Here is a 25660-nt window from a genome sequence, read left to right on the forward strand (position 1 = left end):
GGCTAAGTGATGTCTCTGCTTTTTAATACGCTGTCTAGGTTTGTCATAGCTTTTCTTCCAAGGAGCAGGTGTCTTATAATTTCATGGCTGCAGACACCATCTGCAGTGATTCTAGAGCCCAAAGAGAAATGATTCTTAGATCCTTGAAAAGCTTGTTGAAACATTCACCCTCTCCTAGGAATATGCATGCGTATGTGCCGAGTTTACGTACAACTTCCCAGAAGATTCATAACCCTCTGAAGCCTGTCTTGGAACCGTGGTTAAGGGTGCCCAATATACGGAAACCTGTTGATTTTTTTACAGAAATCTTCCCCCTGTCAGTTCAGTACAAAGCTAGAATGTCCTGCCTCAGCATGGGAGTTTTCTCCTCACAAAATTCAGAAACTGGGTGTCTTGTGACAGGGGCCAGTGTCACTCTGTTCAAACTGGGCTCTTCCTATTGAAATGTCTGTAATTTCTTATAGCTGTCAATAAAAACCAGGGTCATTTCTATGTTTTGAGTCACGTAGTCAGTGAACAAGAGAACAAACCGGTGACATGAATGTGTGTGTTTTCTCATAGCCACCAACAGCCAAAATGCACGCCATCATTGAGCGCACGGCCAACTTCGTGTGCAAACAAGGTGCACAGTTCGAGATAATGCTGAAAGCCAAGCAGGCCCGAAACTCTCAATTTGACTTTCTACGCTTCGATCACTACCTCAACCCCTACTACAAATTCATCCAGAAAGCGATGAAAGAAGGACGGTATACGGTACTGGCAGAAAACAAAAGTGAAGAGAAGAAGAGTATGTAAGACTGTTTCTGTCCTGCGTTGGTTGGGGTGGAGTGGGGCAGGGGTAAGGGGGGACCCTGGAGAAGTGTAGGGAGAGTCATCCTCACAGATACAAGCTTGAAGTCTGCACTGCAGAACCTCCAGAACGTTTATGAAGTCCTGCTGCCAAGGCCCGAGGATTAAACCTGCTGGTGCTCCGTAGTCTAGTGTGACACTCTTCCTGATAAGTCTGAAAATATGTTAGATTCTTAATTAATATTTTTATAGATTGGTGATGTAGAATTAAATATTGATGCCATCAGAGCATATCCATGTAGGTTGGAAATAATTCCTTCCTTTGGGCTGTTGAACGTGTCACAGAGAAAGCAGCAGGCTCATGCTTCGTGGATGGTTCTAGGGTACACGCCCGGTTAGGGCGTAGGGTTGAGTGTCTAAAGGTGGAGTTCTTACTGCAAAGGCTAATTAAGTATTTCGAATAACATCCTGAGACAGCAGTATATCTGTCTGCCATTGAATTTTTCTTTCAGCTGAAACATGATTTTCAAAATCAGTTGTGTCAGTCTTACTACAGACCTTACCCTCTCCATGTTGGTCTCCTGCAGGTTTCTAAAATACCTGTTGCTGTTATTTTACCTTCATAAATCAGTAAGATTTTTGCCTCTTTTGTAAAAAATGTGAATATTCAGTGGCCCCCGACCGGTAAATGCCAGAGGGGAGTTGCCACTGGGCCACGCCTTTCTCACCACCTGCCTTGCTGTTGCGTGACTTGTGGGGCAGTGAGATGGGGAGTATTTCCCAGAGGGATTATTTAGACAGATAACCGAGGAATGGCAGCACATAGTTCTGCCTCTGTCTGTTCCTACATTCCCACACAACATACTTGTGCCTTAAAGTCTTGAAATGTGCTTTGCTTTCAGAGTCGGGCGTCAGCTCTGACAATGAAGATGATGACGATGAGGAGGACGGCAGTTACCTGCACCCGTCCCTCTTCGCCTCAAAGAAGTGCAACCGCCTGGAGGAGCTCATGAAGGTGCTGGTCTCCTTACAGAACAAAACTGCTAATTTAACCTTGGGAAGTTGTTAAGCATGTTTTTGTGTAATAGCTCTATTTCGTTTTATGATCATTGAGGTATATTTCACCGTTTTGTTTGACTTGGCAGCAAAGGATTTGGTCCCTTTATTTCTTACATGTCCTGTTTTATATAATCACAAGCAGATTATTTTCATTTTATTATATTTTGGATTATTTTTACTACTTGGGATATTTAGAATGAGTAAAATGTTGGTTAAGACTTAGAAAATGGGTTTTTCATACAGATTTTATTATGAGAGGATTTTATAGGTGCACAGAGTATGTGCTGCTTGAAACCATCTGTCACAGGAAACATAATATGTTACCTAAAAACCTAAATTTATTTTTTCATCCTTATCATTAGGAGTTAATCCACAGCCCTCATGCTGCCATTTGTGATGTGAGAAAACGGGTCCCTCAGACCTAAGCTTATCTTCTCAGCAGTCACACAGTGCGGCTGATCAGTTGGACCTTAAAAGCTGTTGGTGATTAAAAATGAGAAATTGCTTTGAGGAGGGACACAGTTTGAGATTTTGAGTGAATTTGGAGGCTGACACTTTTCTCAGCAGCAGTCTAGTCCTATCTCCCGTCCTTACTTTCCCTCATGTCATTAGGAAGAGTGAAGTGATTCATTTATTCAGTTCCTCTGGATCTCACGACCGGCTAGAGCTCTCAGCCACAATTAGTCAGGACCTCCTTGTGTGCACGCATGTTTACATGCATGTGCTGAGTTTTTTCTGAAGCGTAGATGCTGTTCTAAAGTTGAGATGAACCTTGCCACAGAAGGGTTCTGCGTGACTCAGAATGCAGGAAATGGTGTGACCTGGCATCTTCTCTCTTTGCAGCCTTTGAAGGTGGTAGACCCTGATCACCCCCTTGCAGCACTGGTCCGTAAAGCCCAGGCCGACAGCCCGGCCCCCACCCCACCCACGGCGGATGGTGCAGCTGTGCAGCCCTCCCAGGTGGAGTACACCACTGACTGTGAGTATTTTGTTGTGCGCTCCCAGCAGGGTATCAAAAAAATCTGAAAGCTGGCGGGCAGGTCTGGTAGAGGTGCCATGAGGAACCTTTATGTTGAGCATCCTTAGCATGTGGCCTTATCCTCTTGCTGGTTGCTTCATTTTGGCAAGATGGCTGTCCTATCCCCAGCATCAGCCCTGCATTCCAGGACAGATGAAGAGGAAGGCAAGAGCAGAAAGCAGTGTCATATGATCTTCTCATCCTACAGCGTAGGCTGGGGAATGGACTTTCATTTGGACACATTGCTGCCCTAAATAAAATCAGTTTGTTAAGAAGAGCAGGGAGAACAGACATTGGTGGACGTGTAGTATTGTCTGCCATGGTCACTTTGCTGAAAAAGGGCTTAAAACAGTGTCTGATGTGCACCTTGGAATTGTTTTCGGTTCCTACTTATTCTCTCTGGTTGCTACTCTTCTTAATCTTAAGATTACTAATAGAATGCAAATCTTGAAGTTTTATTCAGGAAATTATTTGAAAGTATTTAACCTTGGTCTTACTACCAGGTCTTTTTAAAATTATTTTATTCAGAGGTTAAATATTGAATGAGAGAAGAACCTTTAGCAAAGCCAAGGGAATTCTGTTCAGCCTACATCTGGTATCTGATACAATGACTCCATCTATAAAGCTTGTCACTCTCAGCGATTAGAGGGTCAGCCTGAGGTTAATTCCATTTTGTAATGTATAAAGTGCTTGTTTGGGGGGAATGAAGCTTTTGTTAAAAATGATAACTGTGTCCTTATGCACTTCCTGTCTGGCACTGGCATGCAATAATGTGTAATTTTGATGTGCTAAATTAACATTTTTAGACTTCAGAAATCAGTTGCTTTAGTGAACTTAATGCATATGTCCTTATTAAAAAAAAAACTCTTAGAGAACTCAGGTAACATCTTTAATGCTTAAATCAAGTCAAATGAAATTTCTTTTAAATGTTCAAATCAAAGAGATCTGGCCCCGTTTCATCTCACCTGCTGGTTAGGGTTTGGGCTTGGGGTGTGGTGGACCTGTCCTAATAAGCAGAAATGCCTGCAGCACTTTGTAAATCACTCCCCAGGGGCTTTCTGTGTAGACAGCCCGCACAGGCGAATCTGCTGCTGCCTCAGCCCAAGGTGCAAGCCCGCTGAGCGGACGTCTCCAGTTTCCTTCTTCCTTGCCGTCTCTTTTCAGACCCGTCCTTGAATTCCCTTAAGTTCAGTGCGCTGTCCCTGCACCTCCACTAGATTCCTAGAACTATCAGACTTCTTTAAATTGGGAAGGAATAGAAATTCGGGATTGAGTGGCGGTTACCTGGTTATTCTCGCTGCTTATCACTAGTGTACATGCAGTTAACTGTGATATCGGTAATGGCTCAGTGTGTCTAGAGACCCTGTAGGACTGGGCAGGGGAGTAGCCGAGCGAGAGAAGCTGCTCAGTGACTCAGGATTTCACTGCAAGGTCCCGTGGTCTGGGCCAAGTAATGGCAGGTGAAAGGTGTGGGCAGGTCCCAGGGAGCCCATGACTTCAGTCCCTTCTGCCACCCACCAGGGGCCCCAGAGGCCAGGGTGACTCATGGCAGCCTCTTCCCCCAGTATAATCTCACCCTTGCTCTCTGCAACTTCTGTGAACCAGTTCATAGGTGAGAAGTCTTGGTTCCCTGCCTGACCCATGACCCCAGATGGAGATACTCCAGTCAGGGGGCACCATTAGTAACTGGCTCTTCCCCTCAACAAAATAGTTGTTTTGATGGTCATCATTCTCTGGTGGCCCAGCTGGTAAAGAATCCACCTGCAGTGCAGGAGACCTGGGTTCAACCCCTGGGTTGGGAAGATCCCCTGGAGAAGGGAGAGGCTACGGACTGTATAGTCCATTGGGTTGCAAAGAGTCAGACACGACTAAGCGACTTTCACTTCACTTCATCTCCTACACATGTGCAAGAGTGACAGACATGAGTAGCAGAGGGCCTTTGGGGGGTCTTGCCTGGGCACACCCTGCATCAAGGGCAGCCTCACATCTGCCCAGGCCCGCAGAGATGAAGGAGTTGGTGCTGACAGAACGTGTGGGTGATTAGACATGGCAAGGGCAGGGACCAACTTCTAGGTATTCCAGAGAAGCAAGGAATCTAGCATGTTTGGGTGAAACATCTCAACTCACAGATGTTGGCAGTGAATTCATATCTTGTAAAAATATAAGGCAGGCCAGCAAAACATGCAGCAAGCCAGATGCTACTCACAGGTGCCTGCATCAAACCTCTGCTGTGGGTGCAGGAGGGATCATAAGCTGTGGGTCAGAGGGAGGTCACAGAGCTCCTCTGTGGAGACTGCTCAGCAGTAGTCAGCTCTGCATAGAGGCTGGGGAGCAGGCTCTGAACATCCTTCAGATTTCACACAGATTTAAATGCATTGTTCGAGGAGCGAGACTAGTTTTATTGAAATGAGGAGGACAAAAACCAGATTGCTTCCCGGTAGGAAGTGAATGGGTGGTGTGCACGACCCCTTGGCCCCTTCCTGGAACTTGCCATGCGGGAACAGCACGTAGTGAAGGAAACGTTCCCTGAGAGCCCTCCCTCCAGGATCAGACCCTTGGTTTGCCATGACAACAGCCCATCTAGCATCCAAGAGTCTTAGGGTGGGAGAGGTGGCCTGGGTATTCCCAGGAAGAGCCCTGGGCTGGAATTTGGCTCTGGATCAGAAAAATGCTTAGAAGAAGTAAATACAGATAGCTGTACTTGGGTTCTCAAAGAAGTTTGTTTTTATTTGTGGTTAGATTCTTGAAAATTAGCAAGCAAGAATATGAAAAAGTAGAGGCACAACGAAGGGCCACATCTGATGTGGCCCATAAGATAATCAAGTGACATGTTATAATAGAAGTCTGAATTAATTGGTGATTTAAGGAAAGCCTGTGATTAAAACAGGTCTGAAAATGCTCCGTCCATGCGTACCTGAACGTGTGCCCCTGTTGACTAACTTTTGGCATGGGCCACACCCTTGCCTCTGACGGGCGTACTCACCATGGCCAGCCTGGGTTCTGTGAGTTGAGGTGAGGTGAGGTGCACGTCAAGAGCAGAACCCCAGGCTTGCGGTATCTTCCTTCTGCACTTTGACAGTTCTTTCTCCCTCCTTGGGTTCCACAGCAGTTTTTTGTTGTTGTATTTTAAGCAATTGGTGTTTTAACCCATCTTTTAAAGGATTCAGTTTCATTTTCACAGAAACAGCCATTCTCTTTTCCCACCCAGATTTCATCTGTTTGCATACATTTTAATTAAATACCTACATTCCAGTACATTTAACTGGAAAATGTTTAAAAGATAAAAACTCTGCTGGTAAAAGCAGAAAGGCTCAGCCTTCTAAGGAGGAATGCCCTGGCCTGGTGTGTTAGTGCCTCCTGGGGCCTCGCCAGCACAAATCCTAGGAGACTCTTCAGAGGGAGAGGATGAATGAGCCCCCCAGAGACAGGTTCAAATGAGGAAGGGCTGGCTTATGAAAAGCATGGTGTCAGGAAAAAGCTATTCAGAAAAGATCCCTTTAAAACCTCGCCTTTTATGTAACAGCAGAATCGCTTCCAGGTTTAAGTGCCAGATGTGAGAGTCTCAGGAAAGTAAGTATACTTTAACAGATAAAGAATCATCTATTTAAACCAACAGACATGATATTTAACTAATGGAAAAAAATAAAACCATCAAGAAAGCAGAAAAAACTAATAATACACAAACAGCTTTTACAGTCAAGTAGGGAAAAAAACAATCCAGTAGAAAAAATGAACTGTAGTATGAATAATTCACAAAGGTAAAAATGACCATACAATTTTATTTTTTAAAGGTTTACCCTTGCTGCTCACTCAAATGGCATTGTATCTGCTGACTTTAGAACCTAACTAACCTCCACAGAAAATAAAATCCAACATTTCTTTTAAATCAGGCTACAGCAAATATATGAAGAATCTGAGACTTCATTATGATAAAAAAATATCCATTCTCAAGCACATGAGAATACTTTGAAATTATATCTCTCAAGATAAAATAGAAGTTTCTGGGCTATGGAAAATGTTCTTTTGAGTATACCTTTTTTAATTTCTTAGTAATCACAGATTAAATAAAAGAGATGCAAATGACCCTGCAGTGACATGCCGTTTTTCAGCTGTCACATAAGCAAAGGACAAGGCTGACAGCACTCACTTGTTGCTGGTGAGAGTGTAGGCTTGTATCCAGCAGAGTGGGGGGCAAGTGGACAGTGTAGACCAGAACTAAAATGCACCTGCCTTTGACCCAGAATTTCTCCTTTATTTCTCCTATATTTCTACAAATATATGTGTAAAGATTGAGCTACAAGAATGTTCACTGTGGGACTTCGCTTATAGCTCAGTTGGTTAAGAGTCTGCCTGCAATTCAGGAGATCTGGGTTTGATTCCTGGGTCAGGAAGATCCCCTGGAGAAGGAAATGGCAACCCACTCCAGTGCTCTTGCCTGGAGCATCCCATGAACAGAGGCGCCTGGCAAGCTGCAGTCCATGGGGTCACAAGAGTCGGACACGGCTGAGTGGCTAAACCGTCACCACCACCTGGTGGTCCAGTGGCTAGGACTGTGTGCTCCCAAAGCAGGGGGCCTGGGTTTGATCCCTGGTCAGGGAGCTAGAGCCCACATGCTGCAGCTAAGACACAGAGCAACCAAATACATAGTTAAAAAGGAAAAAAAAAAAAAGAATGTTCATTGTAAAAAAGATTTTTATTAGTAGCACAAGGCTGAGCTGCCCTCTGTGTCCTTCAAGGAAGACTAATGGAATAAGCATCAGGGCATGCATGTGTGTGGTGGGCTGCTGGAGTTAGAGAGGAGCTGGAGGCCCTGCCTGGAGCGCTTGGTGTGGGTGAGGGCAGAAGGCCCAGGAATAGGTTTTGGTGTGAGACCATCAGCATTCAGTTCAGAAGTGGAAAGAGAGGTTAGAAACTGGTACTCACGGTGCCCTCAGAAGAGGACCTGGAAAAATAAAGTGCAGGGCAAGGAGAGTGACTCCTTCCTTGGCCGTTTGTACTCCTTTAAACCTTCTCAGAAAAAATACAGATTTGGGTGAGGCTTATTTTGAAACACTGGTAGCCTGAGTTAATTCTTTGCAGTTCTGTGATTTAATGACAGGACTGTTTTGTCAGCTCTCCCTGTATTCTGTTGAGGCTGAAGCAGTCCCTGTGGCAGCTTTTATCCCAGAAAACAAATGCTGTGGTGCCCACCTGCTGGGGCCCGTCTAGGTAGCTGGAGTCTCTAAGTTTTTCTGTCTTTTATATGACTTGGTGTTTAATAACCTTAGAATGTACTCAGTTGTCCTTTGTTATTTACTTTGTGCTGATCAGAGATTTCCCTAGATTTGGCAGTCTAGGAAGAAAAGCATCTGTTTTTATTTTAAAAGAATTTTTCCTCGAAGTTCCTTAAATATAGATATATGAAACTCAATCTCTTTCACTTATTAGTCTGACAGAGAGCTGTCTGTCATTCATGCTGTTAGCTGTTCTTATTTGGCTGTCCTATACTGTTTAGCTATAAATCCTTACCAAAGAGCATAATAAATAAAATTAATTATGCAGGAAGCAGTAATGCTGAAATACTACCCACTGTTATAGCATGTGTGTTTTTTAAACTAAAATGCCAACTCAGTTTTTTTAGTTCTATAAATAGCTTAAGTGAAATTAAACCACATCACGTGGCTGCAGTAGAAATTTTCTTGCTTCTTCCCAGTTTTTAAAATGTGATTTTGCTGTTGCTTTTAGCATTTTTTTCCCTGCAAAGTCATGACCTTGAAATGCTTTACTTACCTTCCAAACTCTCCTTTAGAAATGGCTTTATTATAATTCAAGAGAAGTAGAAGGGGGAAAGGGGAAAAGTAAAAGATGCCACCATCCAGAAATAGCCATTTTTAACACTAGGTAAACATCATTGACAGGGGAAAAGACTGAGGTAATCGTGGGGACAAAGGGGGAAAAAAGAAAGCTCACATCTTTAGGATACAAAGATAATTTTTATGAAAAGATGTTTTTAAAAACTTAAGTGTAAATAGAAATATTTGTGTTACAGTGGAAATAAGCTTTATAATTTTACTTGAATTTGGCTGAAGAACCTATAATCAAAATCAAAGTGAAGTAATTCCTGAATGTCAGATAAAAGTTTCTTCCAAGAATTCAGTTCTAAAGCTTAAGAGAACATTGGAGAGGTTGGAATTGTAGGGTGTGTGTTTTTTTTCTTAAGCTTTTTATTTTTTATCTTAGACGTTATTAATCAACTAAGTAACTAGAGAAAATTAAGTCCTCATTAAAATACCTTCCCTTTACCCCTTCACGAACTAGTTTTTTGTTTTTGTCTTTTTAAAGAAATATGCTTAGATTGTGAGAGTTAAAAGTAGTGTTTATGTTCAGTTCTGTAACCATAATTCCCTGGTTGATTATTCTGAGTTCTTTGGGTTAGATTTTTTGTCAGAGCATCTCTGTTTGAGTTCTTTATCTCATTCATTTCTTGGTCATTAGAATTTCATAAGTAGTTTTTTTGCAAGGTTTCTATTTCATACATACTTTAAAAGTACCTGCCTTTGACCCTGGTGTAGAAAGGAAAAATTGTCCGGGTATAAAATTCTTGGGTTGCGTATTCTTTCTCCGAGATCTTTGTAAACTGGAATTTCACATGGTCCTTCCTCTCAGAGAAACCTAGGTTGGCTGACTTTTGCCACTGACTAGTTGTGTAGGTAAGTCTTTTGGTTTTCATTAGTTGCTCCTGGTTGCTGTTCTCTGAGATCGCATGTTCGTGTTGTCTGTGTTGCCCTTTGACATAAATAGCAACTTGGCTGAGAATAGTTCACTTACTCACACTTGCTTGGAACTTGGGAGAATTGCTGAGTGTTGCTGTGAAAAGGGAAAGAGTCGCCAGCTCCATCTCCCCCCTTAAGAGACTGCTTTTTCTGACTGAATACCTTAAGAATTCTTTCTTTGTTCTTAAATTTTAATAACTTTCAATGAAGTCCTCAGTTTTCCTGGAATTTATTGCATACCCTTTTCAGTCGAAGATTCTGTTCTCATTTCAGGGAAATTATTTTGTACCTCTGAATGTCTTTTAAAAGATGCCACCTTCCTTATTTTGGATCATCTTTTTCTTCCATGTCTGTAATTTTCTCTTTTTGTTTTAATCTCGGTTTCTCTTTGGCATTCAGCATGATCACGTCCACCTCCTGTCCCATCTTCTCCTTACTTTGATTTTTTTCAGCTGTGACTGTTCTGTTCCTTACAGTTTAAAATGTACCAGCTTGATAGCAGTGGTGTTTGGGTCCTCAGTTTGTTTTCTAAGCTCTTCAGCAAGGTTTGCAAACCTTTCCTGTAAAGGTCCAGACGTAAGTGTTTCTAGTGTGGTGACTGAGTGCGCTCTGTGACCGCTGCTGGTGGAGTGTGAAAGCTGCACTGACTGTTGGGAACAGAGGCGTGTAACGGCGCCTGATAGAGCTTGATTTATGGGCACCGAAATTTGAATTTCGTAGAATATTTGCATCGTGAAATGTTGTTTTATTGGGTTGTTTTTGAACCATTTTTGAACCATTTGAAACTGCGAAGCCATCCTGAGCTCTCCCAGGCTGTGCTGAAGCAGACACACAGGCCTGGTTCCTGACCCTGCTCAGCATGATCCCTTCCATCTCATTGCTTGCTTTACTTCCTTTCTTTGTGCTCGATTGAATTCCTGTCTCTCCAGATTCATCTGTGGCCCAAAAACTCAAAAGGTTGCTTGGGTTCTGTTTCCTTCCAGACTCAGTTCCTTGCTGTCTACGTGGCATGTTCCTTGCTGGATTCCTTTTGCGGGGCCTCTTCCTTTTCACCTTCCCCTTCACCCCTCACCCTGCTTACTTTGGCAGCTCTGTCCAGACCTCTAGTCCCAGAACCGGGCACCCCTCCTCTACACCATTCACACCTGCTCTGAGATGCTTTGTCTGCCCTTCCAAGTGCAGCTCCTCTGGAGACTCCATTCTCCTCTCTCCTGGGATCCTAACAATGCCCTGGAGTAGATGTCCTTCCCCAAGTCGCCCCCCACACCCCCGCAGCCTCGCCTCACCCTGGGCTCCTGGTCACACACTTGAGCCTCCTGCCTTCTCCACCCAGACTCTCCAGAATCCGTTCTTATGTAACTTGTCTCCAGAACCGAAACACAGTATAAAATATTCAGATCATTTTGCTTGAGGGTCACTGATGGAGACTTTAAGTAATGGTTGGAGACAGGGCATCCTGAGAAATAACTTGTATTTGCAAAAAATAGAGCGATTACTTTTTAACACTGGCCTTAAAGTTCCAGAGTCACATGTTCACATGTCTAAAACTGATCCCCTTGAGTGGTTTCTCAGCTTTACAAGTGAGATATTCTCAGCGTCACTACAGAAGTCTTCAGATTTTCCTCTTCCAGTTTGATGACAGCAGAACAGGTCTCCTTTTGTTTGGGATTTTTTTTTTCCCTTGAACACTGGGCTGGGAAGTTTGCTGGCAGTCCAGTGGTTAAGACTCCATGCTTCCACTGCAGGGGCTGAGGGTTCCATCCCTGGTCAGGGAAGTAAGATCTGCAGTTAACTTTTTTAAAACAAAAATTCCACTTGTGGAGGGGAAAGCGTTTTAGCTTCAGAGTAAATAGAAAATGCTAGGTGTGTGACACTCTCCCAGGTGACATACCACAACCTGCAGACAGAATCCAGCCCACCACCTGTGTGTGTGACCATGAGCTAAGACGGCTTTACAGTTGTCTTGGTGATGGGGACACTATGAACCCCAATTCAGTGGAAGTTTTACTGTGTAAAAGGATTTGTATTCTTCCCACTAATGGACCTCTGCTCCTCCCCCCCAAAAAAACTTGCACTCAATTATTTTTACTGTATTTTGAATTTCAGCAATTTAAAAATATGTGGGAATTTTGTTTTTACTCACTATTAAGTGCCTGTATAATATCCTCGGTGTTGCTGCTTGATCCATGACCCTAACATAATTACTACCTGAGTTTCTGTAGTGAAAATTTACCAACCCTTGGTCTATCCCAAAATTACTTAAGAGACTTCACCTGAATATGAGTATTCTTATTTTATTTACTCCTTTTTTATGAGTATGATAGCCCTACAAACTTTAACATTATAGCAAAGACCTGTTTCGTTAAGACTCCAGCATTTACAGTGTATTGTTGTGGTAGGAAGTGTCTGTGTGTTTCCAGCCCCCGCCGCACCTGCCTTCTCACCATCACCCCCTAACTTGAGTGCATGCAGAGCAGGACTCTTGTATTGGCCCCCCCATGCCCCTGTTTGAGGGCACAGCACCAACCTTCACTTTGTCATTCAGGCTAGAGCATCAGGCGTCACCTCAGTTTTCTCCTCCCGATTCCCACATCTTGCTGCGCATCCTTGGGGATCACGTTCAGGGCCTCTCTCGAATCTGACACTCCTCACCACATAACACTACTGTCTCTCTGGCCTTGTCATCTGTTGCAGCCCCTTTCAGTCTTGGGGAGCCTTCCCGTAGCCTATGCTTCCTGTGGCGGTCAGTGGAAGCTGCCCTGGCACCTCCCTACGCAAACCGTTCTCTTGATTTCCCATGCCGTTTAAATTCCGGAAACTTGCCTCCCCTCTGCGCCTTGCCCTGCACCGTCACACTGTGCTTCCTGTGCGGTGGGCGCTGACCACAGGGCTCCTGCACTGGCTCCTCGTCGGCCTGCGATGCTGCTGCTCAGAGCTGTCGCTGCTCAGGTCAGGTCTCCCTGGCCTTGCACAGTGTCCTTTCCTCTAGTTCATCCTCTTCTCACATACCCTGTTCTATGTTTCCATAACCCTTGTCAGAACTGGAGCTTACTTTGTTTATCCCCTGGTTTACTTTCATACTCTGACTTGCCATACAGAAGATCCCAGAGGGTGGGGTTTGTCTGTCGTGGGTACTGCTGGATCCCCAGCTTCAGGTGCCTCTCTGACGCAAATATTGGCTGGATGGACCGAGGAAAGGAAAGACTAACCATGAAGTAATACATTGAAGACGAGAATGAATAATGTTGAACTCTGAACTCTTTGGCCTGAGCTCAGACTATGGTAAATAGGATAAATTACTTATCTCTTTGATTAAAATAATTTTTAAAAGTGTTCCAAAGTAAAACATATATTTTCAAGTCAAATAATAAATGCTTTAACTGTTGCAAGTTTTTGAGGATTCCTCCATATCTCTGAATAATGCATTTATAGCACCGTTTCTGGATTTATCAGCTCTAGATTTTCTCTGACATCTCTCTTGCTATGACAAATGATGATTCGGCTCACTTGTGCCCCTGTGAAGTCTGCTCTAATACCCTAAATTTTGCTCATATCACTCGTTTAGTTTTGGTTTTGGCTACTTTGTAACTTTAATATATTTAAACCTCTGTTTCCTAATCAAAATTCAAAAGGGAACAATTCAGAAATAGTTTATTCACTAATCCTGTGCACCAATTCGATTCCTCTGCAAAGTTTTGGACCTGTCTCTCTGTCCTGATCTCTGTCAGAGGAGCCCCAGCTATCAGGTGCCAGGACAGTCAGCCAGGTCACTGCTTTGACTTCCTCGCCTCCAGTTTGCAGAGACAGTGAGTGATGTGGGTGCTTGCTAACAGTGCCATCTTTTTAAGCGAGTCTTGATGCTTCATGCTTCGTGTTTGCTTCTGCGGCAACTTCTCTGTGATATTAGTGGTTGCATTCACGGTCCACATTGTGGTGACTGACAACTGTGTTTCTGAGCTGTATGCCTTGGGTACCAGTCTAGACAGGCCCTGTTCCCAGCCTGCAGCTCAGGATGTTCCGGTGACTTCCAGGCATTGCTTTCCTGTGTTAGGGCTGTTTTCTCCTGGTTGGTTTGTTTACTCCTGTATTTTACTAGAGTACATCCTCCAGTAGTTTGCCAAGAAAGAAAGGGTACACAAGAAGACCGATTTTTTTTTATTTTTTTAATCCTTGAATGTCTGAAAATGTCTGGATACTGCTCTCAAACATGATAGGTCATTTGGATGGACCCAGAATTGTGGGTTGAATATTGCCCCTCAGAGTTCAGAAGGTTCCAGACTTCTCTCTCCTAGAAGTCTTTGCTCCATGTCATTCCAGTTCCTGCTCTTCCTCTTGTGATTTATACGGTCATTGAACAAGCTGGCATCGTGGGCATCCGATGCTGGGGATAGCCGTAACAGTGTTTCCTCCATCGCGGAGCATCACAGAATCAACAAGAGCCCTGGGGGAGTGAGTGCACAGTGCTGGCGGATGGAGCCAGGGAAGCCCTTGAACCAAGGCTTTCAGGGCCCCGAGGCCTGAAGGCAGGTGCCTCACAGAAGGGGAGCGTGGCTGGGGACCTGTTGGGGAGGGTTCCCAGCAGAGGAGTAATCTGGCTGGGTGGGCGGGAAGGGCTCTGTCTAGTTGAGGAAGGGGACCCTGGAGCTTCCGGGACAGCGGTCAAAAGAGATCTGATTCTGGGGAGTCAAATATGGGTCTGAGAGACCACGGAAGCCAGGATGACCCGGTGGGAGGAGGCTTGATGCAGCTGCAGGAAGCAGGAGATGTCCATGTGTGGGGACAACCCTGTTCTGGACACAGTCCATCTGTGGGGTTTAGGAGATGTCCCAGTGCAGGTGTTGAGTAGGCACTTAATGTACTAGTTCAGCTCAGGGCTGGAGATGGCAGTTCTGGAATCAGCAAGTATAAACAGGATTTAAAGTCATTGAACTTATTAGAAAAGTCCTGGGATGCAGGCTAGGGGGCCAGGCGCTGACCTTGAGGGGGCGTAGCTGCTGCTGCCCAGGCCCGCTCAGCTGGTAACAGTGCTGCTGCTTCACATTCTCATGTGAATAGAGTGGATCGATTTTTTAAGAATATACTCATTTCTCCACAGAACTCAGGAAAGCTATTTTCATTTTTAATACAAACACATGTTTATCTTCCAGAATTGACAGCAAGTATTGCTCACCAGGTCTCTAATCTCCAAGAACCCTTCCAGTGCTGACGTTCTCTTCTGAGAGTTAGATTTATTTATATGAGATTTAAGGTTGCATACAGATATCAGTAAATTAGCTCTGATTTTTGCAAGAAGCTAACTGAATAGAAGGGCTTTGAAGTAATTAGGCAGGTCTCTGTGACCCTGGGTTCTACAGCTGTCTAAGCACGCACAGTATCGAGGAGGAAGTGCTTAAGGATGTGCCTGGTGCTTTTAAGCCACTTAATTTTTTCCATATAACTATACCTGCCTTTGGAAAGTGTAGACCCTCACTGAAATATCTGTCTTGGGTTTATTTGGAGTAGGTGTTTGTGGTACTCAGTGATTTTTATTAAAATCACATCAACATTTAACTTGGGGTGAAATCCAATCCCCTCTTGGAAAATTCACAGAAAATCCTGAGATCAACAGCAGACCTAGTAAGGAGCAGTCTGTCATGGAAGCTCAGGGGGAAACGGAACCGCAGGGGACCTTTGGAACCCTGCACCTTCCCTCTGCCCCTGCCCCCGCCCCAGTTCAGTCTGGGACACGGTGGTAAGTTCCCAGGAACCAGACTTCTGTCTGTTCTTTGCGCCATCTGGTCCAGGCATTGTCAAAACTTAGAAGAATTTCTGACTTGGGAGCTATACACAAAAACACATGTGCTCTAGTTGGTGGTCATTTTAAAGGGTTTCAAGGACTTAAAGAGCTGTGAGGCCCCACAGGGCAAGTGCACGTCTTCAGCGAGTGTTGTGGGGTGGTGTCGCGTGCCCAGCTTCTCGCTCTTGCAGAATGTCTCAGCCCAAGGGTCTTTAGGAGGCGCATGCGCCCTTCAGTCAGCAGGCTTCACTCTAAACATGTCTCTGGTGCTTGCTCTGTCCTGGGAGCTGTGCAGGTGGTCTGGCACGGCCCTCTGTGCCAACAGCCCAGATTGCAGAGAACAGCCCCAGCAATGTGTGTTCAGGAAGGCAGAGCAGAGCCTCCTGGGGCAGAGGTGGTAAGTTGCAGGTGTTCAACATAGTGATTCACAATTTTTAAAGGTTATATTCCATTAATAGTTATTATAAAATATTAGCTGAGTTCCCTGTGCTTTGCAATATGTCCTTGTAGCTTATTTTTTTAGTAAATTTTTTAAATAAGTTTTTAAATTTTTATTTGTTTATTTTTGGCTGCACTGGGTCTTTGTTGCTGCATGTGGACTTTCTCAAGTTGCAGTGAGCAGAGACTACTCTCTAGTTGTGGTGCTCAGGCTTCTCATTGTAGTGGCTTCTCTTGTTAGAGAGCGCAGGCTCTCTGGCACGTGGGCTTAGTTGCCCCACGGTTTGTGGGATCTTCCCAGACCAGGGATCGAACCCACATCCCCAGCATTGGCAGGTGGATTCTTAACCACAGGACCACCAGGGAAGTCGCACTTATTTGTTTTACACATTATAGTTTGTACCTCTTACTAATCTCCTATCCTTGTCTTGTCCCTCCCCTCTTCCCTCTCCCCACTGGTAACCACTAGTCTGTTCTTTCTGTGAGTCTACTTCTTTTTTATATTCACTAATCTGTTGTAGTTTTTAAAATTCCACATGTAAGTGATGTCATATAGTATTTGTCTTTCTCTGTCTGACTTATTTCACTTATAACATAATGCCCTCCAGTTCCACCCATGTTACTGCGGGTGGCAGGATTTCATTCTTTTTTATGACTGAATTGTAGTCCACTGTGTATATATACTACATTTTCTTTATCATTCATCTGCTGATGGACACTTAGGTTCCTTCCATATCTTGGCTATTGTAAACAATGCTGTGAAAATTAGGGTGTATGTATCTTTTCAGGTTAGTATTTTCTTTTTTTCCAATATATGTTTATTTGATTTTTAGTTTTTTGAGAAACCTCCATGCTGTTTGCTACAGTGGCTACACTAATTTACATTCCTACCAACAGTGTATAAGGGGTCCCTTTTCTATACATCCTCATCAGGGTTTATTATTTGTTGAATGTAAAAAAAAAAACTAGGAAGGTCTTCATAGCAGGCAGAAGACACGGTTTAGAGGTGCCAGGGTCAGAAACGAGGGGCAGTGCTGTTCACCATAAACTAGGGGGCAAGACAGGACAGGCATGGGTCTTTGCTGAGATTGTCCCTGTCACATCCACCCAGACCTCAGTGTCTGTGGTGAAAAGAAGAGAAACAACTTTCTCCCTAAAATCTTTTCATCTGTGACATTCCATGCACAGAGAATCTTGGAGAAACAGCCTCATAATTGGCCACAGTGTTGAGTCCTCAGCTGTGGCATTGCCCCAGCAGGCACCTTGCAGCAAGCAAGTCTGCATTCTCAGCTCACCACGCCTCCGATGTTTCATTGCCATCAGGGTTATTTTTGGATGTACAGGGATTTTCAAATTCCTGTTCACCTTTGCAAGGTATAATTAGAATTTATTGGAAGGGACTCACAGAGTTCTTGTGTAAGAAGTGAGAGGGCATCCCGAACATGTTGTCCCTGGGTTTCTGATTCCAGTCTGTCCTCTGCAGGACTCCCCAGAGTGGATCCTGGGGTGGCCCTTGGGTTTGCAGCCTGAGCCCCGTTTCCAGCGTGGGAATCCCCACATCCTGAGTAAACCCAAGGCTTAAGAGATGCCTTCGGGTTTGGAAGCTTTGTTTGATTTTCACACCTGGAGATGGATTCTTTTCTTCTTTCTGAGCTCAGCTATGCATTTTAAATTTCTCCTTTATTTTAGCACATGTTTTTAGACGTTTGTAATGGATGAGTTCTTAAGTTCATCTGCCATTTCTCTGGCAGGCCTATTTTTAGTCTTTGTTTTAATTTAATATGATGGGTAGCTCAGGTATAGACTGATGGTTAATCTGCATATTCATATCAAAACTTTCAAAGGGATGTTACTCAGTTTTTGAAATAATTTATTCACTTCTATTACATAAAGGATGCATTAAATTATAATTGCATAATATATAATCAAAACTTAATTACAGACTTTTTTTATTTCATATTTGTTTCATTGGTTATGGCTACATTTTTTAAATGTATTTTGACTTGTTTTCAGGCAAGAGGCTAACTGTCTGGAACAGGACGTGGAGTGTCCTTTCCTTGAGGTGTGACATTTTGGACAGCACTTGCTGTCTGTCCCCTCTCCCCAGTATACACAGGGGTGTGCTCTGTCGAGGGGTGGGGGGCAGGGCACACTCTAATCTTGCTGATGCTGCCTCATTCCTCCTCTGATGGTGGCTCTGCCCAAGGGGTGAGAAGAAAGACCCTGGTAGCTTGATTATCTGAAGGGGATGAAGGGAAACGTAATTCCATTTTTTCAAGGTTATGGTTTATCTCACAGAGGCTTCTCTTCACATTCAGGTACCTCCTTTGGTTAGGAAAAGCTTGTATGTGAACGTCCTATCAGTTTGTCCACCCATCAAACTCTGTGTGCTGAGTGCTGGGCTTAGAGAGCTAACCTCCCTTTCCTCCCTCAATGCCCAGCCCTTTGTGGTCTCATCTCTGCCCGCGCCTGCCTTCAGAGGTGTGGTCTGAATGTCTCCATGCTGAAGATCACGTAGAGATAATGTTGAGGCCACACACACTGCTCTGAAAATGTGGAATATTGTTGTCAACGTGAACGGTGGTTGGTGCACAGCATCAAGCCAGAGAGTCACAACCTAGGAATTGAGACGTGTGTAATTAACAGAGAGTAAGTCATTAGCATCTGCGGATACACCCGCGGCGCATGTGAACTATGCAGTCGTTCCCGCCGAGGGTGGCAGGGCTCTGATCCAGCTGTTAGGGGATGTAGGGAGCTGCTGCACCTCCCGCATCTTCCCTGCATGGCCTCCAGTGCTGGACACCACTGGCAGTGAATAGCTCTTGCTATTTGTGTTTTTGTCTTAAAGTAAGTTAATTGAAAATCAAAATATAATTCCTTACTTAGAAAAATCTTTCACCATCCTCTAATGAACAGGAAATTAAATCTCTGTAGTCAGAACCAGTTGCTTATCTACAACAGGATTAGAAATTTAGATGCTTAATTAGATCATTGGGTCTTCTGTGGTTTTGCTGGTTTTGAATTTTTTTCCCTCACCAAAAGAAAAAGAATAAACATACAGGAATTTTTATTTTTTTTTTTTTTTTGCTGTTTGTCTTTAAATAGGCTTTGTCTTACACATACTAGCATGTGTGGGCAAAATATGTAAGAAGTTATTGTACGCCACTGTTTATAATAATAAAGCCCCAAAGTGATCTCAGTGTCCATCAGGACTTCCTAAGTAAATTGCAGTGCATCTCTGTGCTGAGGTGGGGACATGCAGTGGCTACAGAGCAGCGCAGCTTTGTAGACGAGATGACTTACTTCCAAGACGAATGTATGTTTGTTTATTTTTGAAGTGTAGTTAATTTACAGTGTTGTGTTAGTTTCTGCTGTACATCAAAGTGATTCAGTTTTTTATATCTACACACACACACACAGACACACATACAGATGTATATGGGCTTCCCTGGTGGCTCAGATAGTAAAGAATCTGCCTGTAGTGTGGGAGACTTAGGTTTGATCCCTGGGTTGGGAAGATCTGCAGGAGGGCATGGCAACCCACTCCAGTATTCTTACCTGGAGAATCCCCATGGACAGAGGAGCCTGTGGGCTACAGTCTATGGGATTGCAGAGTCGTACACAACTGAACGACTAAACACACACATACGTGTATATACATGTATGTATATGAGATATGTATCAGATTTGTTTATTATATCCATTATATATAATATATGTTCTTTTTCAGATTCAGTTCTATTATAGTTTATTAAAAGATACTGGATAGCTCTCTGTGCTATACAGTAGGACCTTGTTGTTTTATCTATTTTATATATAGCAGTATGTATCTGATAATCCCAAATACCTAATTTATGTCTCCTCCTTCCCTCTTTGATATTCTTTTCTATGACTATGAGACTTTCTCTATTGTAAATAAGTTCATTTGTATCATATTTTGGATTCTCTGTGTTGAAGTCGCTCAGTCATGTCCGACACTTTGCGACCCCATGGACTGTATCCATGGAATTCTTCAGGCCAGAATACTGGAGTGGGTAGCCTTTCCCTTCTCCAGGGGATCTCAACCCAGGGATCGAACCCAGGTCTCCCTCATTGCAGGCGGATTCTTTACCAGCTGAGCCACAAGGGAAGCCCAGGAATACTGGAGTGGATAGCCTATCCCTTCTCCAGCAGATCGTCCTGACCCAGGAATCAAACCGGGGTCTCCTGCATTGCAGGCAGATTCTTTACCAACTGAGCTATGAGGGAAGCCCATTTACATTCTGCATGTAAATGATATCAAATATATTTGTCTCTCTTTCTGACTTAGTTCACTAAGTAATAATCTCAGGTCCGTTCATGTTGCTACAGATGGCATTATTTCATTCTTTTTTGTGGATGAGTAATATTCTCTTGAGTTTTAAGAATCCACCCACAATGCAGGAGACACAGGTTTGATCCCTGAGTCAGAAAGATCCCCTGGAACAGGAAATGGCAACCGCTCCAGTATTCTTGCCTAGGAAATCTCATGGACAGAGGAGTCTTGGCAGGCTACAGTCCATGGGGTCACAAAAAGTCAGGCACGACTTAACAACAATAGTATTCCATTGTACATATATAGCACATCTTTTTTATCCATTCATCTATTGATGGACATTTAGGCTGCTTCCATATCTTGGCTATTGTAAATAGTGCTGCTTTGAACATTGGGGTGCATGTCTTTTAGAATTAGGGTTTTCTCTGGATGTAGGCCCAGGAGCGAAATTGCTGGATCATAGGGTGGCTCTAGTTTTTTAAGGAATAAGGAATCTCCATACTATTCTCCATAGTGGCAGCATCAATTTACATTCCCACCAACAGTGTAGGAGGATTCCCTGTTCTCATACCCTCTTCATCATTTATTATTTAGACTTTTTCATGATGGCCCTTCTGACTAGTGAGAGGTGATACCTTGTATTTTTAATGCATTGCCCTAATAATTAGCAGTGTTGACCATCTTTTTTGTATGCTTATTGGCCATTGTGTGTTTTCCTTGGAGAAATATATTTGGGTCTTCTACCCATTTTTTGATTGGGTTGTTTGTTTTCTTGTTATTGAGATATATGAACTGTTTGTATATAGGAAATTAAGCCCATGTTGGTCACATCATCATACTTTCTCCCGTTCTGTGAGTTGTCTTTTCATTTCATTTATAGTTTCCTTTGTTGTGTAAAAGCTTATTAAGTTTTATTGGGTTGCATTTGTTTGTTTTTGCTTTTGTGTCTGTTACCTTGGGAGACCTAAGAAAAGGATTTATGCCAAGACAAATTTTTAAAAGAGGAAAGTAACAAGTGTAAAGAGTGGAGAGTTGTTGTCAAACAGGGAAGCCAGTGGAGGGGTTTAGTCCTCAGACGGTCATCTCACAAGACACACAAGGAGGGGAGCTGGTGTACTGGATGGGGGAGTTTGTCCTAATCTGCCATTCTGCAGTCTGTGTAGGCAGTGAGCTTCTCTGAATGTCCCCGTGCATGTTCAGATTCCATTGTTCCTGGGTGTGTGTCTGGACATTGTCCAGTTCTTCCAAATTGTTTTGCCCCCTGGGCATCCTTTCTTATATCAGAAAAATAAAGACAATACATGATTGACATTGGACAGAAGGGACACTGCATTTGAGCAAGTGTCCCTTTCTCCCTGCATTGTGTATTCTAGTCAGCTGGCCCATCATTTGCCACTCTCATGCCCTCAAAATGTGTCTCTTCACAGCAACGGTGGCAGCCATGTACTACAGCTACTACATGCTGCCAGACGGCACCTACTGCCTGGCACCTCCCCCTCCAGGGGTTGACGTTGCCACTTACTACAGCACCCTGCCTGCCGGGGTGGCCGTGTCCAGCTCCACTGGAGTGACTGCCACTGCCCCACCCCCTCCAGGGACCACGCCACCTCCCCCACCAACCACGGCGGAGACGAGCAGTGGGGTGACCTCCACCACCATCACCACAAGGTATGCTCTCCTGCTGACCACCTGGAGCATGTGTGTTCTTGGATTGGGCTTCTTTGTAATGTGGGTCACACAGAGGGTCTCTGTTATCTGAGTATTTATTATCTAAGTCCCCACGTTACAGGGTTGATCATGACATAGGCATGTAGAGCAGTGAGATTTAACCAACTGAGAAAATTCCCTCACTGTTAGCATCCCACACCCCTCCCTGGAGCCCCAGCATCTGTTCTTTGTGTCACCATCTCAGGTAGACAGTATAGGGCATAGTCAGTATGGAGTCCAGTTATTTGCCAAAAACCCGGATTTCGTAAAGTTGATGTAAGTGGGAAACGGTAACCTGGCCGTCAGCCCAGCAAACCATTGACTCACAGAGCTAGCACGGCAGGGACTAAACCCCCAGCCCTTGTCAGGGGTGGTGTGGAGGGGACTCTGAGTGTCTTAGTTGACCAGGCACTGGAACGTGCTGAAAATATGCTCAGGAAACTTGACAGAACACTTGGGTATTTTTGTAGAAATGACCCACTTTCTGAACGTGCTAGAAAGTCAAAGATGAAACTATGGGTGATGAATTATGCTAGCCAGCATTTTTAAGATAAAAAAATCCACACTTGGTTTATTCTTGGTTACTTCTGAGAATTAGCAATTGGAGGGAAACGGGAGGAGATGATCCTATTTTCATGACCTTAAGTGTCACTTTGAGTAAAACCCCTATTTTCACAATCAGCAATGATATTTCAGTCCCTGTTTCAAGTGGGTTGGCTTTGATTAGTTCCCGGAGTCCCAGTCATCTCAGATAAGCGCATCCCTGTCTCTGTGTAACTTACCTATTGGTGGGAACTGAGACAGTGCGAGTCCTCCTCCAGCCGCTGTGCCGGCTGCCCCGACCAGTGATCTGGGGGAGGGCCTAGTGCTGTGGGTGTGACTCTGTTCATCTTTGCAGTGCACTTGCTCCCGTGGCCACCATCATCCCCCCACCCCCCGACATCCAGCCTGTGATTGACAAGTTGGCAGAGTACGTGGCCAGGAACGGCCTTAAGTTTGAGACCAGCGTGCGGGCCAAGAATGATCAACGGTGAGTGAAAGAGTTTATATGGGATAGGTAGATGGTATTTGAGGTTTAGTTTAGCTTCTTTTTTTAACCTAGCTACATAATTCTTTATATATATACATATATATTTAATCCTATGTTTAGATAAATACATCTTGTTCAATTACTTTGAGTTGGGGTGGTGGTCTTCTTTATTGTTACAATTTTTTATTCATTCATTTTGTTTTGCTTCATTTTTTAAAAATATTGGACCTGCCTAAAATAAAAGTCGGTAATTCATGCTTTTCAAGAATCTGCTGTTGAAGTTTAGAACCAACTTCACCTTGTGTTTTTAATCAAATAATGTTCCATGCTCAGATTGTTAATGTAAAAACAGGAGGCTGTGGTTGCAGCGTGATCTTTGTACTGTGGATGAGCTCTCTGCCCCAGTCTCCTGGGTCTGTAAAGTGTGTGGGGGGTGTTGTGGCTGCCACGAGGGGTTGTTGAGATCCTAGGAGTCGGTCACTGTGAAGTCGGAGCAGGTGTGGTTGGTCGGATCTGAGGTGTTGCAGTGAGCGCGTCTTGTTGAATGGCTCAACCCTTCTCTGTTGCTAGGTTTGAGTTCCTGCAGCCTTGGCACCAGTATAATGCCTATTATGAGTTTAAGAAGCAGTTCTTCCTCCAGAAAGAAGGGGGTGAGAATGCACAGGTATGTGTGGGAAGACTGGTCTTATTCTCAAGATGTGTACTAATAGGGCTTATACATTTTACACTTGCTTTTAGGTGTAATGGATGTCTTGCTTTTACTGACTTACCTTTCTCCCCCTCTCTCTTTTATACCTGTTAAAACCTTTGACCACATTCACAGTTCATTGATGATCATTTGTCCAGTCAAGGGTGCTGCCCACCATTGTCCTTGAGGGCCGCCTGCTAGCAGCTCCCTTCACAACTTCCCTCCCTGCAAACGGCCCCACGTTTGATTCTTAGGTACCTGTTGGAAGCATTTCTTCCTGTCCTTATAATCCTTTTCTTCTGTCTCTCCTCTCCTCTCCTTATTTACACGGACACCCTGATGTTTTTCAAAACCTGTTTTGGTAGAAAACATATCAGTGGATTTCCTCAGGTTTTTATCTCTGACTCCTCAAACTGAAGAAAACCGACTTATCTGCAGGTTCCAGGCATAATTTGGTGTTCTAAATGTGTTCTCAGTGATCCATTTCCACAGAAGTTGTGGGCATTTGTTCCCAAAATGGTGTTAGAGGGGAAATACCTCCTTATACTCCTCTTTTCAGTCTGTTCTATCAGAAAATAGTAAATCTGAGTTAGAAAGTATGCTCCTTAGTGTTACTTAGGCAGTAACATAGCAGTGCTGTTGTCCCATGAAATATACATACTCTGTGTCTGTTTCCTGACAAATCCTGCATCATTTCCGGTGAGCAGTTCAGAGTCATGTTGTAACCTCTGCAGGCTGTGTCAGCTCCAGAAGAGACTCCTGCAGAGCCTGCTCCTGAAAAGCCGAGTGACGCTGGGGAAGATAGTGTGTCTGAAGACGCAGCCGACACAGGGGGAAGAGGTGTCTCCTCAGGGAAGAAGGAGGCGTCGTCCAGCAGAGCTGTCCCAGACGGGAAGCTTGTGAAAGGTACGCTGTCCTCACTACCGAGAGTTCCATTCTTGATCTTGTACCTCGTAGGTGTCACTTTAAATTAGCAACGAAGAGTGCTAGACCACTTACGGTCAGCTACCTTCAACCATAGGACAGGAGGGAATGGCTGCCCCTTTTAAGTTGCTGTAATGAAACTTGCTTACTTCATAGCATATGGGTTAGCCAACAAGTTTGTTCAAGTTTTTCTGTACTGTCTTATGGAAAAACCTGAACAAGCTTTTTGGCCAACCCAATACTTTATTGATTTTGAATTTGGGGTCATTTGGATACAAACTCATCTTAGGTATACATTTGTTTTTAACAGTCTATTCTTGTGTTAGGGCTAATGGAAGCGTTTAGAATTTTTCAAATAATGTTTTGTACCCCCTTGGACTTCTGAAACTACATTCAGACTATTGTGCCGATGGAATTAGTTTTCTTTATTTGTTAAAGCAGTTCCCTTGAGGGTCTCTACCAGGCGGTATTCCATTCAGGTATTCCCAATGCGGGAGACCTGGGTTCGATTCCTGGGTCGGGAAGACCCCCTGGAGAAGGAAATGGCAACCCACTCCAGTATTCTTGCCTGGAGAATCCCATGGACAGAGGAGCCTGGTAGGCATAGTCCACCGGGTCGCAAAGAGTCCGACACGACTGAGCGACTTCACTTTCACCAGGCGGTATTCCATTCACTCCATTCCAGTTTCCCTTTATGTTCTTGGGAGGAGTTTTTTGTCTACCAGGACAGACATATAGAAAGAAAAAAGCTGACACAGGCACATTAGCAGAGAACCCTGTGTGGTAGAACATGCGCAGAAGCAGTGAATTCTACCAAGTGGGAACAAGAAAGGGCATGCAGAGGGAAAGGGACTCCCAGAAACAGGCTCACACCCAGGCATGGGCGGTGCCATCTGAAATGTGTGGCTGGTTCAGAGATGGGAAGCGGTCCGAGCGACTCAGGTGTCAAGTGGGGCATACCCACCAAGGTAGCCTCAGCCAGCTTGTGGGGCTCTCCCCTCCCGGTGGGTCCTGAGGCTCCCGACAGGGGCAAAACACCTTACAGCTTAGATCAGAGGAGTCTCTTTGCCCTGTGTGGGGAGTGTGTGAAGCAGAAACCACGTGGGAGGTTTGCAGTGAAACTGGTGGCCTCAGGTGGAGGAGGGGCGCTGGAGCTAGTGCTGGGGCGAGAGGAGAGGCAGGCGG

General features: G+C 44.3%; 1 protein-coding gene across 6 annotated transcripts in view; it reads left to right on the forward strand.

The window, feature by feature from the left end:
* LOC102397015 (splicing factor SWAP) overlaps window positions 1-25660 on the forward strand; it is an 80414-nt gene that overhangs the window by 15556 nt on the left and 39198 nt on the right. For all 6 annotated transcript variants that reach the window (XM_006045514.4, XM_006045512.4, XM_025267845.3 and 3 more), the window contains exons 5-11: window positions 562-787; window positions 1692-1804; window positions 2692-2827; window positions 21554-21794; window positions 22732-22863; window positions 23434-23527; window positions 24286-24457. In XM_006045514.4, coding sequence (XP_006045576.3) covers window positions 562-787; window positions 1692-1804; window positions 2692-2827; window positions 21554-21794; window positions 22732-22863; window positions 23434-23527; window positions 24286-24457 — 1114 coding nt within the window. The remainder of the gene's footprint in view (window positions 1-561; window positions 788-1691; window positions 1805-2691; window positions 2828-21553; window positions 21795-22731; window positions 22864-23433; window positions 23528-24285; window positions 24458-25660) is intronic.

This window comes from Bubalus bubalis, chromosome 17 (genome assembly GCF_019923935.1).
Source record: "Bubalus bubalis isolate 160015118507 breed Murrah chromosome 17, NDDB_SH_1, whole genome shotgun sequence".
In the NCBI taxonomy this organism is placed as follows: Eukaryota; Metazoa; Chordata; class Mammalia; order Artiodactyla; family Bovidae; genus Bubalus; species Bubalus bubalis.